Source organism: Cynara cardunculus, assembly GCF_001531365.2.
Source record: "Cynara cardunculus var. scolymus isolate 2C chromosome LG 2, CcrdV1, whole genome shotgun sequence".
NCBI lineage: Eukaryota > Viridiplantae > Streptophyta > Magnoliopsida > Asterales > Asteraceae > Cynara > Cynara cardunculus.
Window position 1 is genome coordinate 46466409 of NC_037529.1, and position 17025 is coordinate 46483433.

At 35.9% G+C, this 17025-nt stretch overlaps 1 protein-coding gene across 2 annotated transcripts; it reads right to left on the minus strand.

Annotated features, from left to right (window-relative positions):
- Window positions 1–6796: 6796 nt before the first annotated feature.
- On the minus strand, window positions 6797–12656 carry LOC112507973 (TOM1-like protein 6). 2 transcript variants are annotated; one of them, XM_025112735.1, is made up of 9 exons: window positions 12270–12656; window positions 10986–11064; window positions 10770–10868; window positions 9921–10034; window positions 8713–8876; window positions 8531–8612; window positions 8354–8439; window positions 7839–8105; window positions 6797–7738 (listed from the first exon to the last, which is right to left on the minus strand). In XM_025112735.1, the coding sequence occupies exons 1-9, from the start codon at window positions 12419–12421 to the stop codon at window positions 7015–7017; spliced, it is 1767 nt and encodes a 588-aa protein (XP_024968503.1). In that variant the 5' UTR covers window positions 12422–12656; the 3' UTR covers window positions 6797–7014. The 2 variants fall into 2 exon arrangements, with proteins under 2 accessions (XP_024968503.1, XP_024968504.1); XM_025112736.1 differs by lacking the exon at window positions 10770–10868.
- Window positions 12657–17025: the final 4369 nt, after the last annotated feature.

A 17025-nucleotide genomic window follows, 5' to 3' on the forward strand; every position in this document is an offset into this window, starting at 1 on the left:
GGGTGCATAATTTATTTGGTTCGTCATGAAATAATTGCATGATGAAACGGGTACATGATGAATCTGCTTCAGGATCTTGAAGATTGTAATCTGCTCCAGAATCTTGAATATTGTAAGGAGTAAAGGAAAGAATGCATCAAATCATGAGTGAAATAAAAATAATAATTTACATGAAACAGGTTTCATGAAGGTGAAACTGGCTCATGACGTAATTGAACAATGAATGGTGAACTACTTTCATGGTGAAACCCCTTTCAGTGATGGTGTAGGAGATTCATTCAGTAGATGAAATGAAAATGAAACGGGTGCATAATGTAGGCGGTTCGTCATGAAATAATTGCAAGATGAAAAATAAATTAGTTTCATTAATAATAATAAATGTTAACGTAAAAATAATAAATTATTTTACAAAAAATAGATTAGTTTCATTAATAATATGATATACATGATATGGTTTCCTTGAATAAATGAATATTTGGTTTTATCCTTATTTTCAATTTTTTTTTTTTAATTTCCTTAAATAACCTTGATTAATCTTAACCATAGATCAAGAAAATGGATAGGTGAGTTGGTTTACACGGTTTACACAAATGGAGGCGGTTTTTATTTGATCGCTCCTCAAGGTTCAACCCTTCTCAAGACAAAAGAGCCATCATTGTGGGGAGGGTAAAGAGCAAAAAAAGAAAGAAGAGAAAGAACTGGGAGTTGGCGCCTACATAACGTCTCGGAAAGAATTGAAGGGTTTATCGGCGTGATAAGACCAGTGTATTGAGATGTTTGGAAGACATTTTTGTCACCATTTTTTATACATGAAATATTGTTTATTGATGCATATTACTTAAAATTTAAGATTACAAGTAAATTGTATGCAAGTATAACTTATTAAAACTCCATGTGTGAATCCATATAACTAACTGCAGATAAACATTATCAAATACATAATCAACATTTCATTTTAAATATAAAAAATCTAAGATATAATTACGATAATCATTGCTTGTAACAGAATACTTAATTATTATCTTTATAAAAATTATATAATTAAACCTAAATTAAGTTATTTCGTTATGTTAAATTAAATTATAGTAAAAATTTGAATTAAAAAAACTTCTAAATAGTTAATTTAATATTAATATCGATATATATATATTTTTTAAAATTTATGATATTTTTAAATTTATATTTTATTCAAAAAAGAAAACATTATCGCTTTTTCAAAACCAAATAAAACTGTAGTATATCGACATAAATAAAGAATAAAACAAAACATCAAAATCGAAATGTCGAATTATGTAAACATCAAAACAAAACATTGCAATAATGTAGATGTACCGACGTTTTAAGTTCTACATTAGACCCATTAGATGCCATGTACCAAATGGTTGCAACCACATGTTCACAGGAATGTTGTTGTTACGGATCCAATTGTTATGGAACTAAGCCCACATAAACCAAATATTTTAAAGGTATATTCTAGAAGGTCCAAAAGGGTAGAAAAGGAAAGTGGCTAAGAATGTTTGTTGGGGAGCGGTGCTTAAATAAGGAGGGGGCTGGAAATGGTGGTCATTCTGTTATTTTTCCTAAAATGTAATTGGCTCTTTGCATAGGCTTAAAGAGAGGGAAGTTTTCCCTGGATTCCCTGTTTATTTCCAGCTTTTGCATTCAATTAAAATCAGCCGACTTACTCCTTCTCAACTTTGTCTTCTAATTTTCTTATTAATCTGATAATTGGTCTTCATCATTGGTCCGACCTGCCTCGACCTGTTGTATGTCCATGGAAACCAGAGCTCAACAAACCCGTCTCGATCAACATGAGAAACAACTCCATAAATTTCAGTCGGATGTTCTGGAAATCAAAACGGCAATTAAGGCTTGGGAGGGCGATCGTGCGGACGAGGAGGAATTTTGCAAAATCGTCATGTTATGGGTCAAACAACAAGGTAAGCAGACTACTTCGGATGTTGGTGGACCGTCGATGGTCTCCGGTGACTCTCCCCTCATTCCGACATCGTTGGTGGGTGATGTCCCGATGCCTTAGAGCAGGGGAATCTCCAATTCGGGTTTTTCAACAGGAGGAGGATTTACGATGGCGTCGGGAGGGAGTCCTGCAATTATCGGCTCACAATCGGGATCTCCACAAGGATTTCCTTGGGCCGCAAAAAAAAATCAAGCTGCCAGAATTTCATGGTTTTGATCCACAGGGGTGGATTAAGAAGGCGGAATTGTATTTCGATATTCAGGGTACGCCTCTTCATCTTCGCATTCATTTGGCGCAGTTAAGTATGGAAGGCGTCGCTCAACACTGGTTCACAATTGTTAGTCAGATTTATGATTCGATCACGTGGGAACAGTTCACCCGGGAGCTGTTACAGCGTTTTAGTGGCCTCGAAATACAGACCCCGTATGAGCAGCTCGCAACGATTAAACAAGTATCCTCTATTCATGATTACATAGATGATTTTGAGTACTTATTATCCTTGGTTCCCCGTTTGTCGGAACCTCAATCTATGGGTTATTTTGTTGCGGGCCTACGGGATGAGGTTAAACGATGGGTACGTCTACATCGTCCTCAATCCTGCCTTGATGCTATGTATTTAGCCAAGGATGTAGAGGCGATGATCTCGCCCGAAAACATGGCGTTATCTCGATTTCGTTACCAAGGTGGGGGTGGAGTAAATACCGGGCACTCTTATGATACTCGACCCACTTCGTTGGGCTGCTGTGAGTTTAAAGGGGCCAATGTTTCCTCTAATAGCGATAAGAACACGCTTCACCGGCCGGATTCAGGTCGGTTATTTCCCTGTTCACGTGTTCCCGGAGTATCTTCCCTCGACAATGCTCAGCTCCTTAATCGCAATCGGGGGGTCCAATCACTTACTCGCACAGAATGGGAGGAGAGGCGAAAGAGGGGGTAATGTTTCCGTTGTGGACAACAATTCAGTCCAACTCATAAATGTCCGGAAGGAAAGCTGCGGGTACTTTTGTTGGGTGAGGATGAATCAGTAGGTGATGATGGTGAAATTCAGGTGTTGGATATGATCGATGATCAGGTGGGTCACGGTGAAGCCGATGTTCCTGTCGGGTTATATTCCGCGTTGGAATTTTTAGAAGTTTCGTCTAATTCGTTGACCGGTGGGACAACCTTGAAAATTGAAGGGGCAATTTCCAGCATTCCTGTGGTAATTTTGGTAGACAGCGGAGCCACCCATAACTTCGTCTCACAGAAATTAGTAACGGCTTTGGGGTTGCCTGCTAGTTTATTTTCGGGTATCAACATTCAGTTGGGCGATGGCCATAAGATTTTCGTTAATCGGTGTTGTTCGAACTTGAAAGTGTGGGTGGGAACTTGTGAATTTGATGTTAAAGCGTTGGTCTTTGATATGGGGCATTTCGATATGGTGTTGGGTATTGAATGGCTCAAAACGTTGGGTGAAGTTATTCATAGTTGGGAACGATCGTCGATGCGTTTCCAATATCAGAGCACTAAGGTGCACCTCCAAGGTCTTGGAAAATCTCAAGGATCACAATCGTCGCTTCATACTTGGTTATCTTCGATGGTTACATCTCCTTCTCTTATAACAACGGATCGGGTGCGATCTAAATCGGCAGAGGTTGAGGCATTGTCCATAACCCAATATCGAGATTTACAGACACTATTCGACAGCTTTGTGGTTGTGTTTCGTGAACCGACGGGTCTGCCACCCGAACGTACTCATGATCATCGAATTTCGTTGATTACTCCGCATGAGCCAACCTGTGTTCGCCCCTATCGTTATCCTCACATTCAAAAGGCTGAAATCGAGAAGCAAGTACAGGAATTACTGAAATTGGGAATGATTCGCCCAAGCAAGAGAGCCTTTTCGAGCCCCGTTATATTGGTACGAAAGAAAGATCACTCATGGCGTATGTGTGTTGACTATCGGGCACTTAACAAAGCTACTATTCCCGATAAATTTCCCATTCCGGTAGTGGACGAGCTCATTGATGAGTTAAAAGGTGCCCAGTTTTTTTTCAAAATTGGACTTGAAATCGGGGTATAACCAGATTAGGATGACGCCGGACAGTATTGAGAAGACTGCTTTACGCACCCATGACGGTCATTACGAGTATTTGGTAATGCCATTTGGGCTTACAAATGCTCCGGCGACTTTTCAAGCTGTGATGAATGATATTTTTCGTCCATTATTACGCAAGTACGTGGTCGTTTTCTTCGACGATATCCTTGTATACAGCCCTTCTTGGTCTAGACATGTGGACGATTTGCGGGTTGTGCTTCAAATATTATTGGCTAATCAATTTGTGGTTAACCAAAAGAAATGTTCGTTTGGCAAACAGTCAATCGAGTATTTGGGCCATATAATCAGCGGCAGCGGAGTTGCAATGGATCCCAAAAAGATCGAAGCAGTTTTAGCATGGCCAGTACTCAAACAATTAAAAGGGTTGCGAGGTTTTTTAGGCCTCACGGGGTACTATCGGAAGTTTGTTCGACACTACGGAAGTATTGCGAAACCCTTGACAGATTTAACAAAGAAAGGTTCCTTCTCTTGGAATTCGGATGCCCAACAAGCATTTGATGCCTTGAAAAATGCTTTGGTCACTGCTCCATTATTGGCTTTCTCAGATTTCCAACTTCCATTTGTTGTGGAATGTGATGCTTCAGGCAAAGGAATTGGGGCTGTGTTAATGCAACAACAGCGTCCAATTGCTTACTTTAGTAAGGCGTTAAGTGAGCATMATTTGGCGAAGTCTGCTTACGAACGGGAGATCATGGCGTTGGTTTTGGCGGTACAACATTGGCGTTCCTATTTATTAGGAACTCGTTTCACGGTTTATACCGATCAAAAGAGTTTGAAGTTTTTACTTCAACAGCGGGTAACAAGTCCGGATCAACAAAATTGGGTGGCAAAATTACTGGGTTATTAATTTGAAATTTGTTATAAACCGGGCCGCGAGAATAGAGCGGCTGATGCCTTATCACGTCGGGCTAAAGAAGGCGAGTTACACTCAATCGCTTCGTACCCAGTTTGGCTGCAAGGGGCTCAGCTTATTGACGAAGCCAGAAACGATTACGGAAATTCAGCAAATTATTCACGATTTGCAACGCGATCAGGCGAGCCACTCCGGTTATTCAGTTCGTCATGGCATTTTGTTTTACAAAGATCGTTTGGTCATTTCGCGAGTTTCTAAGTTTATTCCTTCATTGCTCAAGGAATTCCATAAATCGGCATCCGGAGGTCATTCTGGCTATTATCGCACTTATCGATGTTTGGCTTCTACTTTGTATTAGCCGGGAATAATAGCGGCTGTCCAGTAGTTTGTTAAAGCTTGTGACTTATGCCAACGTTGTAAGGCTAGCTCTACTTCTCCGGGTGGTCTCTTACAGCATTAGATATTCCCGATGCAATTTGGGAACATCTATCGATGGACTTCATTTTGGGATTGCCCAAATCTAAAGGTTATGATGCAGTGTTAGTAGTGGTGGATAGACTCTCAAAGTACAGCCATTTCATACTCTTAAAACATCCTTATACGGCAAAGTCAATCGCTGAAATTTTTGTCCGTTAAGTCGTTCGTCATCATGGGATTCTGAAATCCATCGTTAGCGATCGTGACCCATTATTTTTTAGTCACTTTTGGCAAGAAATTTTTCGATTGCAAGGTACTCAGTTGCGTATGAGTTCCGCTTACCATCCAGAATCGGATGGCCAAACTGAGGCTATTAATCGTTGCTTGGAGATGTATTTACGGTGTTTTGCAATCGATCAACCACGTTTGTGGTCTATCTGGATTCCGTGGGCAGAGTTCTGGTACAACTCCTCCTTTCATGGGACTACGGGTACCTCTCCTTTCGAGGTGGTGTATGGGCGAAAACCTCCTACCGTAATTCAATTTATTCCCGGCGAAGTTAGGGTGGAGGCTGTGGGTCAAGAGTTGCGGGATCGAGATGAAGCTATTAAGCAACTAAAGGTCCATTTGTTGCGGGCTCAATCAATAATGAAAAATCAAGCGGATAAGAAACGTCGAGAGGTGAATTTTCATGTGGGCGAATTGGTTTATGTAAAATTGAAGCCGTATCGACAAATGTCAGTTGCTCCTCGTATACATCAGAAATTGACAGCAAGATTTTTTGGGCCGTTTAAAATTGTGGACCGAATTGGACCAGTCGCTTACAAATTGGAGTTGCCGGTTTTCTCAAAAGTAAACCCGGTTTTTCATGTTTCATTGTTAAAGAAAGCCGTACTTTCAAATGCAGTGGAGCAGAATTTTCCCCCGGAGTTGGAGGTCAACACAGCTGATATGTTGTTTCCAGTTGCTATACTTGCGGAGCATACGGTGGGATATCACAATGATTCAGTGTTACAATGGTTAATTCAATGGAAGGATCGTTCCGTGAACGAAGCAACATGGGAAGATGCGTTGGTTATTAAAGGCCAATTTCCAGATGTAAGTCTTGAGGACAAGACTTTAATTAAAGGGCGAAGTAATGTTACGGATCCAATTGTTATGGATCTAAGCCTACATAAACCAAATATTTTAAAGGTATATTCTAGAAGGTTTAAAAGGGTAGAAAAGGAAAGTGGCTAAGAATGTTTGTTGGAGGAGTGGTGCTTAAATAAAGATCCTTCTCAACTCTATCTTCTAATTTTCTTATTAATCGATAATTGTTCTTCATCAGCTGTCGATTCCCAATTCCTGCAAGAACATGTCTTACCACCTCATCTTTAACATCTACTACACATTGTTTCATATCGAACCGAACTTTAAGAACCTGTTAACCCAAATGAAGCAAGGTATAAGTTGCAAAATCTGGAAAGTTAAAAAGATGCCTAAATCAACAACATTCGAAAAGGTTTAAAACTATCAAACACGTTTATAGATACAAACCCATATACTAAAATCATAACCTGACACAAAACCGGCTTCTTTTATGTTCTTCTAAATCCAATAAATTGATCTAAACGAATGCACACCCATGCCCAAACCAGTATCGACATATAAAACCTCATTCTTCTTTTATTTTTTCCCACCCATCATACTTTGGCCAGACCCAGGAAGGTTAGAATTTGCCTTTGGATTCCCGAGCACATTAAGATCTTCGAATAATCTGTACGAAGGAATAAAGGGTCTTTGAGAAGCATTTCCGTTTCCATTTGTGCCTGATGCTCTCATGTTATTCACTTGCTGTGATTGGATGTTATTACTATATGAAGACGTCGGCACGGGAGCTGCATATGTATAAGGCACCGAAGATGAAGGATATTGATTGGTGTAATAACCAGGAGTGGCGGCCCATGGTGGTGGAATATAGCCAGATGAGTAGTTCTGCTGTGGATATTGCGGCTGTGGCTGAACCTGCAGATGTGGTTGGGGCTGGGGCTGGGGCTGGGGCTGGGGTTGGGGTTGGAGTTCAGACTGCGCCCATGGCACAACATAACTATTTAAGGGCACCTGAGCATGATGAGGATAGCTCTGAGTGGCGGCTGAAACTGGTGGTGTTTGGTCAACATTGTGTGAGGAAGTAGCGGAGATTGGATGGGAGGGTGGTGGTGGAGAGGTTGTATTTGGAGTTGATAAGGTGAGACTCAGAAAGTCTATCATATCTTCAGCTCTTGTTGTATTCACTGGTGGAAGTGGATCAATCGGAACTAAAGCCATACTCGATGAAGGATCCGAGCTGGTTCTTGGGTCATGTCCTCCCACCCCATTTTGAGACACAGCAGTCTGTGCTTTTGAGTGCCTGCAAATTGGCACAAAAAAGTAAGTTTTCAATTGCATCATTCAAACAGAAGCATATATATAACTGTCAAGATTTTGGATGATAACAATGGAGGGTCAACCTTCTAGCTAGCAGAGCAAAGTCATCTTCGTCTTCCTCTTCTTCAGGTTCATTCTTTGGAACCGGGGCAGAGCCTGCGGGACTTGATTTCGAGTTTTCTTTTTCTTCAGTAAACTCAGTTGGGAACTTGTGGGCATTGGATGGTGGGGTGATAGAACCCGTTATTTGAACAGGAAATGGAGAACCAGATGCAATAGCATCGTGTTTCGCAAGAACAGTTTGCAGGATGTCGTTTAGTTCAATACCCTGACCAAGAAGCTCCTCATCACTGCCACAAAAAAGAATATCTAGGAGTTTAGGGTTTTAGAATTTACTTACAAGTGTCTTAAAAAAAGGTAATAGATCACTTTATTATGAAATTGTCCTAAAACACTCGTTAAGATGCCCAAAAACGTCTTGTCAACTTATTTTAACATTTTTACATAGGACGCACAAGTGTGGTCCTATCAACGTAAATCCTGGACATTTAGACATATTTTCTGTCCCATAAAGTCGATTTTGTTGTAGTGTACTTGCCTTGTGGAAGCCAACATTTGCATCAATTTCTTCTGATTTGATCGACACCGGTCCACAACATCAACAATGACTTCATCTTTCATGGCCTATTAACATAAAAGATGAGTCAAAATTACTGAATTCATACATCCCCTAAAGAAGGAAAAGAAGGAAAAGAAAGAAAAGAGATGCACGTACCATGCGGTCATTTGGATCAACTGCTTGCAACATGTCAGTTAAGAGATCCGAAACATTTCTCATAGATTCAATCATTGACAGACTAACAAGACAAAGATTATTATTCATTTTCTTCAAACCACCACTTTTCTTTCACAAGGGTGCTAAAAAAGAAAAATAATGTAGAGAAGCAATAAAAATACCTTAAGTTTTCAATCTCAGAGGCCATGGCTTCATCAAGCCGTGTTGAAGAATTGCTTGGCATTCCGTAATTTGCTTGAGGGGGTCTGAAAGATGGATGGGTAACGGGAGGTGTAAATATTGGAGCTGCATCAGGTGACCGGTGAGGAAATTGCACTCCAGATTGCTGTCATCGTAAACATAATATATAAAAACTAACTCAAGATCCAAAATGACATATGTTTGACTATTTGTCAAATGACTAAAACACCCTTCAATATATCTTTATAGGCAGATAGGTCATTTTAACTAGAAAACTTGCCCTCCAGGGTAGTACAGGGTGGTATACTTGCACAAACAGGCGAGGGTTTGAATCTAGCAGCGGCAATGTGGAAGTACAATTCCTTTGGGGATTGGCTCGTTGTGGGCACTAGGCTCTAAGCCAGCCACCTATTGGCCACTGAGTACTTTATTTGCCTCTAACATGATGCTCTAATGATGTGTGGTCCGGCTTGAGGGTCCATGGTTACAAACCCTTTTGCACAAACATGAAAACTTGCCCAAAAAAGAAAATTTTGTGTATCCAAATGAATATCATCAACTTATTGATGCAAAGGCGATTGAGTATACTTACTCTAGGAGGAACAAAGGGTAGTTCAGTCTTTTTCTATGAGTTAGTGGTGTGTCCATTATCCCTTAGTCAGTTACGGTCTATCTTTGTAACAAATCATAGTGGAGGTGAGAGAGTGTTAAATAGAGGACGGGGTGTCTGGAATATTCATTCTGAAATTTGTAATTGAAGTTTGGGAGAGCATTTCCCTCTTGAAAGGAAATAAATCGCAACAACAGCCGACTGAGGAGTTCACGGATGTAATTTCTTGATCCAATTACACCAATTATTTGTAATGACAATGGACAATCGATAAGTTTTGATATGAACAATTTGTGACGAAGTTAATGGTTAGACACAAGTTTAACATGGGCACTTTCCAAATCCAATGACAGAGATCATCACAATTTATAGAAAAAGAAGGATATATAAAAAGATTTTGGATTGGGCTGGGAATCTTCGGTACGGATAAAAAATCTTCGTATGTTATACCATTCAATTCTCGATGACGAATTAATTTAATAGCTCATATGTTGTTATTCATGATATTGATCCAATTTAAGATCATTATTCATTGAATTGACAGGTAAAAGATTCATCATCTAAACATAGTAAACTTACCCGTAGTTCATCATAAGCAAAGTAATATTGAGGATATTTTCCTCCACGGCCACCAAACGCTTCTTGCCAAGAGTCTAAGAGTACCAATATTTTCTCCCTTACGCGCATGTCCGTCTGCAAAACATACTTTTCTCATCAATCTTGTAATGTGTCCCATTTCAAACAAGTCTAATGATGTGCATAACAAACAATTGAAAAAATGTGAGCTAACAAAGGATATATGATCAGAATGTAATTAGATATACAAGAAAGAAAAAGAATAAATAATATAAGATCCTCTTATTGGTGACTCAACTTGCAAAAAAAATTATAAGTACAATGAAAGATCATATAATAGCCAGTTGTAAGCATTAGAAACCTTCAACTTGTAAGAAATGAAAGATCAGTGAATTCATAGGGTTATAATAACAAAAGAATCAAGACAAAACAAAACAAAACAAACCAAACAAGCCGAGTATATCCCACAAATAGATAGACTCTGGAGAGGATAGGATGTACACAAACCTTTCCATGAAAATTCTTCGGTTAATAACATGCAACTTCAGTTGCTGCGCATTGCACATTTACATTATCTTACATTATCTTTTGTTAATACAAACCTATTGTTAATTTCTTAATTGATAGGTTGGTGACTATGCTTTACGTTATTCTCACATGAACAGAATTGGTGATACATAGGAGAAAGGGCGTGGTTGTAAACCAATTTTAATATAGTTACCAACTTTTCTGTACAACAGAAATACCATCACCAATTTCAAGTGAAAAAGGAATCGACTTGACCCTAAAAGTCAAAAGTGAACTTTCTTACGGGCGGGAATAGTAACAAGTAAAGAGAAAAGGAAATTTCACCTTTTTCTTAACAATCTTGATCATCTCCGGGAGTATGTTTCTCTCGGCTATTTGAAAATGAACATTCTCACCGCAATTCTTTACCATTGTCTCTAGAAGCTACAATCCACAATGATCCACTCGGTTCAAATTTAGAAACAAAATCTAAAGCTTTAAACATGAAAACTAATACGACTACAGTTGCAATGAAACAATTATTTCAAAAAGACAAATTACCGTCAAGGAAAGTAGTTGAACATTCGGGTTCTTGTGTTGTAGCCTTTTCTTCAGAGCCTTGACAACATCTTTCGCAAGCCTGGAAAATTATAGTCATACAAGGATGATTGTCACTCCAACTAATACTTTCCAATCCAACACATGTGGCAATTTGTTGCAAATAAACCATCATTCTTGCTAAAATGCAGATAACCCTTACCATAAAGAACGATTTTCATTTTTTTTACATATCCATAATTTGGTAAAAATCACTCATTCTAACAAAGTGCAATGTTGTTTCCGCATTTCCACAAGAATGATGGTCTGTCTGCAAAGAAAAGCTTGACTACAACATCGGAAAGTTAATCACTCATTAATAGACTTCTGTCGAACAATGACGTGATCAAACATGACGACAAGAATTGAAGAAAGTTAACTTCTTTTTCTAGTGAAGGCAAAGTTATGAACCGCCTAATAGATAGTTATGAAGCATCAATTTTTTTCTCTGTGTGCATTTAATAAACGAAATATTTGACACATATAAGGCCCAACAACTAACAAGACAACTCAACTTAGTGAAATATATATTTTTTGATATTTACTAGAAAGAAAATCATGAAACCTTAATTGATATCTCTGTTTTCACTTAAGAATCCTAACAAGTAAATACATGAAACCCTAAGATGATGATTAAGGTACAAGAAAACTAAACAAATCTAAACTATTTGTGAAATTTGAGTACCAATTTCAACATGTATAAAAACCCTAGAAATGAACAAGAAAACCAACTCAAGAACTATAAATTTGTAAAGGAACTTTCCAAAACTCAAAAACTGTTTTCTCTGTCTACACTTGATGATCACAAAAAGAGCTTGTATCCACTATTAAGCTCTGTGATTCAAGAAACCACAAAACCATCTCATGAAAAGGGGGTGTTTTGTATTCTTTTGGAAAATTATGGATTAAGTCAGCATGCAGTTGATATATTAGAATCAATTAAGAAACAGTAATTATCTTCTCCGATTAAGGTTTCGAATTATAAAAACATGTACAAAACCTAGAACAACGAACCCCATGTTAAAAGTCAACTTCTGGTTTCTTTTATGGAAATTACAGATTATCACAGCATGAACTCCAACATACCAGTAACGAAACACACAAAATACATAAAAGATTTCCTCTATTTGCAGTTGCGAGTCATTAACAACAACTATAAAACCCTAGAACAACAAGCCCCAAATCAAAAAAGGGTCAACTTTTATCGTCTGTAAACATCAAGGAGAACCGATGATGACGATAGATTACCAATGATTCGCGTTGATGGTGTCACAGATATCGATGTTGATAGTCCAATCAGGACCGTTCAAGAATTCGCTGGTGGCCTTATCCACTCGAACAACAGCTGAATTAGCAGATGAAGATGAAGACGATGAAAAAGCAGTGGCGGGAAGCATCATTGGGTGTGTAAAAGATTGATTTAAGATTAAAAGAGAGGAGGAAAGAAGAGAGGGTTTGAGAAATTGGTTTCAGATGAAGCCGATGGAAGAACGAAACAAGAAAGAAAAGGGATTTCGATTTTTCATGGAAATTCTGCTGGGAAATTTGTTAAAAGCTGTTCTGATGAGGGAGATTCCCAAAGAAAGGCAGCCAAAAAAAGAGCGACTTTTTTGTCTTTGAATAGGTTACACCACTCCAAATTAATTCCTTCTTCTCAAATACTATTCTCATCCCAAGAACATATATTCCAATTTATAAATGCTTAATTAGGGCTTATTTTTTCATATATACATTTCTTTTTATTAAGATATAAGCAATAGATACATGATCGTTTATCTGATTCGTTTACTATTAAGCATTAAATGTGTACGGACCGGAAGGAATTAGGGTAATTAAGCAAAAACCAAGCATGTCTCGAGATGTAGACACTAACTTTAATCAATTGATAGCACAAGTTCAATTGAAATATCATTATTCTAACCGTTTAAGGTTAAAGGAAGGCGAAGAAAGAAGACTGGCCGGTAACAACGTATGAAAATACAACAACACAGATGCAGTGGTGTATGACCACAAAGTCGTAGCTTTTGACATCGATGAAGTATGATGCTCGAGTCATTTGAAGCTTTCTTTATCAAATATTATGAGTTGTTTATAATTGAATGTAACATTTTTTTTTTCCAATATGGATTTGGTCTAAATTTACTACGGTATCTTTTAAGAATTACGCTAAAGATTTTTTTTGATCCATGAGGTATACCTTGGCTTCTGTAATTAATTTAGTTGTTTTGGTATGATATTTAATGTAGATTAGTCAAATATCTAGATCGAATTGATGATTTCGTCTAGATTAAACCATAACGTAAAGATCAAAAGTTAACTAGGATTATACCAAAAATATTACAAAGAACATCTGTATTGACATCTCTCTCTCCTCAATCTCAATGGAATAGAAGCAAGGTATATGTACATTCCATCATATTAGACCTAGCTTTCAAGTAAGATAAAAAATTTGGTGCATTTGGTATGCTTTGATTGGTTGTCTGGATTAACATCGTCATCTTTCATATCGTTGCTAAGTTACAGGTTTAGCTCCTAGCTAGATTCTTAGCCTTTAGCTAGCTTCGAATTTTTTTATATATTTTTAGCTGATAATCCAACTCGTTAGTAATTTATATCAAATCAAATGTTATATTTCTTTTAAATAGACAAACAACATGTTTTTTAAGGGTGCGTTCGGTAGGATATGACAGAATATGATAGGACGGGACAATTGTTCGTCATTTGGTAAGACATGACTGGTAAAATAACCAATTTATCCTAATGAGTTGTTTATATCTTTTCTATATATTGATTAATTTATTAAATTATAATAAAATAAATATTTTTTGTAACAATATGTATCATGAGAAAGTTCGCATCAAGACGATTATAGTAACATCAAAATAGGAAGTTTATTAATTTCACATTTATATTATAACTTTTTTATATTATTTTTATTACTAATATTTAATAAATTACTCCATAAATTAACCAAAATATAGAAAACATATAAAAATAATACTTTGAGAACAATAAAGTGAAAGTTTAAACAGAATAAAAATACAATAAATAAAATTTAAATAATAGATAAAATGCAAGAGTGAACATATTTGATATTTCAGAAGAGAAATATGTTTTATTTTGAGGGTATATTGGTTAACTAGAAGGGGGCTCGTGCAATACAACGAGATAAATCTTCATTTAAATGTTTAGTTTTAATTCTTTGTCTTTATCGATATAATATGATTTTATGTGATTTTGAGAAAACGATAATGTTTTTATTTTTGAATGAAATATATAAATTTGAAGATAACATAAAAATTTGAAAAAAGTAAATTGATATTAGTATCAAATTAACTATTTAATAGTTCTTGTTTTTTTGTGTAACCTTTTTAAGTCAATTTTTTATTATAATTTAATTTAGGTTTAATAACGAAGTAATTTATATTTGGTTTAATACTATAATTTTCTTATAAAGATAATAATTAAGTATTATGTTAGTACTCAATGATTATCTTAATTATATTTTAGATTTTTTATATTTAAAATGAGATGTTTATCCTATATTTGATTATGTTTATCTGCAGTTAGTTACACGAATTTAAAAAATAAGTTTTAATAAGTTGTACTTATGCAAAACTACTTGTAATCTTGAATTTTAAGTAATATGCATCAATAAACAGTACTTCATGCATAAAAATGATTTTTAAGAGTTTTTGTCAAATGCTTTATAATATAGTATAGATATAGGCTTGTTCCATAAAATGGAGGTAAAAACACACCAGTTATACTTTCTTCTACTTTATTCCACATAAAAATCATACTAAAGTAGAACAGTAATTCTTATTCTGTTTCGTTTTATACGGTTCAATATACGAAGCACACCCTAAAAATTGTTATATGCTTTGCTAAATATGGCAAATGGTACATATTAGTGGAAGTTACTCCTTTATTCACATCTTTCTTCCACTTTTTATTCACTTTATCGTTGCTCCTATCCTACTTTATATGTCTCGTTTTCGATTACTTCAAATATTTGCATGAGCTTTGACTTTTAAAAATTAATGAATTTTCAGTTCATTGTTTATATAAATGTGTATCAGGTTTTATATACGCAAAGGTTCATTTAAAAATGGTAAATATTTGAGATGTAAAGAATTGATCATATTCTTTCATCTGGTCAATATTTGCTGCTTTGACCGTGAAACATCAAATAATCCCTCATATGGGTATGCGAAAGATGAAGAGTAGTTTCATAACTTTTACAAATATTACAAATGTTCATATATATGTTCAATTTGTATTCATAATTGTCACAAATGTTCATATATGTTAATTTATGTTCATATGGGTGTATACATGTCAATTTGTGTCATATATGTTAATTTGTGTTCATAATTATCGAGACACTCTCTTTGATTACTTCACTTCCCGATCTCGAACTCCGACTGTCACCATGAACAATTTTAACATTCCCAATGTTGTCCTGTTGTTTTCCAATGTCTTTATCTATGATAGCTTGAACGATAACAAACACTTACTAACGAATCTCATCTACCAATCACAAATTTATAAATATTAAAAATGGAAGATCAATATTAAAAAATGAAAAAATCACAAGATCAATATTAAAAAGCAAGAATCATGAGATTTTATAGATCTTGTAACTCACAATTAATGATATAGAAGTTAAAAAAAAATACCCATATACCCTTAACATTAAATTCTTAGATAGAGTAGAACCTAATACTAAGATGGATTGTAATTGATTGAAAAGACTCACAAAGTTAACACAACAATTTGGGTTAACATTTGAACTAAACACGCTCTCTCTATTTGTACTGAAGTTTAAAACCAAAATCAAAATATAAATACAAATTGAATAGAAATACAAAAGTTATAAATATTTTAACCATATCCTCCCAAAATCAAGTTGTATTTAAAAAGTTACCCTTGTATTTATTCTAATTTGTTTCTTTGGTATGTTAAATATGTATCATCAAATTTTGTAGAAAAGTAAAAATAAAAATATGACTTTTGGGGAGAAAATTTCAGAAATACCCAAAGAAATTTTCTATTTTAATTAAATAGATGAATAATTTTTTTAATAATTAACTCATTAAGTTCTTTCATTTTAAAATAAGTATTTGAATCAAATTTTAAATAAATAAACCACTGACACCATCTACTGGTTTTTAACTTAAAAAGTTATATGTTAGCGGTTACAAATTGATTTTACCATTTCCAACGACATCGCTCCCCCCAATTTACCAGTTAAAAACCTAAATCAATCAATTTTACCATTCTCAAACTGTACATCATTTAAACTCATCGCACCCATCGTCTCCTCCCGTCACCCCTTGTTGTCCCATTGTCGTCTGCTTTCCATCACCACCCATCACTGTCGTTACCCCATGCAATCGATCTCCCTATTTTTGATCTTTTTTTTTTTTTGTCTTTTTTTTCCAACAACTCAATGGAATACATATAGATGGATCAAAAATAGGGATAATTGGAAAGCAAAAAGATAATGAAAAAAGGAAGATCAATGGCATGGCACAATGACGGTAATGGAGAGCAGACGACGACGGGGCAACGAGGGTTTAAAATGGTGTAATGTTTGAGACGATAAAACCAATTTAAGTTTTTTCTACTTTAAAATCTTCAACCCGGATTAGAGGTAGGTTATTTTTTTTCTTGGTGAAATGATGTAGGTAACTCATTTCTAAAAGTTTGATGGTTTATTTGTTAAATAATTGTTTAGGGACTTAATCATTTAAAATAAGAAAGTTCAATGATTTTTCTGGACTTCTCAATTTTTGAGTAGAAAGTTGCAATTTAAAATAATGTTTCTAGATCTAGAAACATGGACATTAGCAGACTTATTTGGCTCCCTCAARAGCCAAGAGTCTCAAGTTCTTCAATTGAAAAGGAACTATGGCGGCCCTTTGGCTCTAGTTGCAGAAGCGGGTGTTCTGGGAAGGAAAAGGAGGTAAAGAATGAGAAGAAGAAGAAGAAGAAGAAG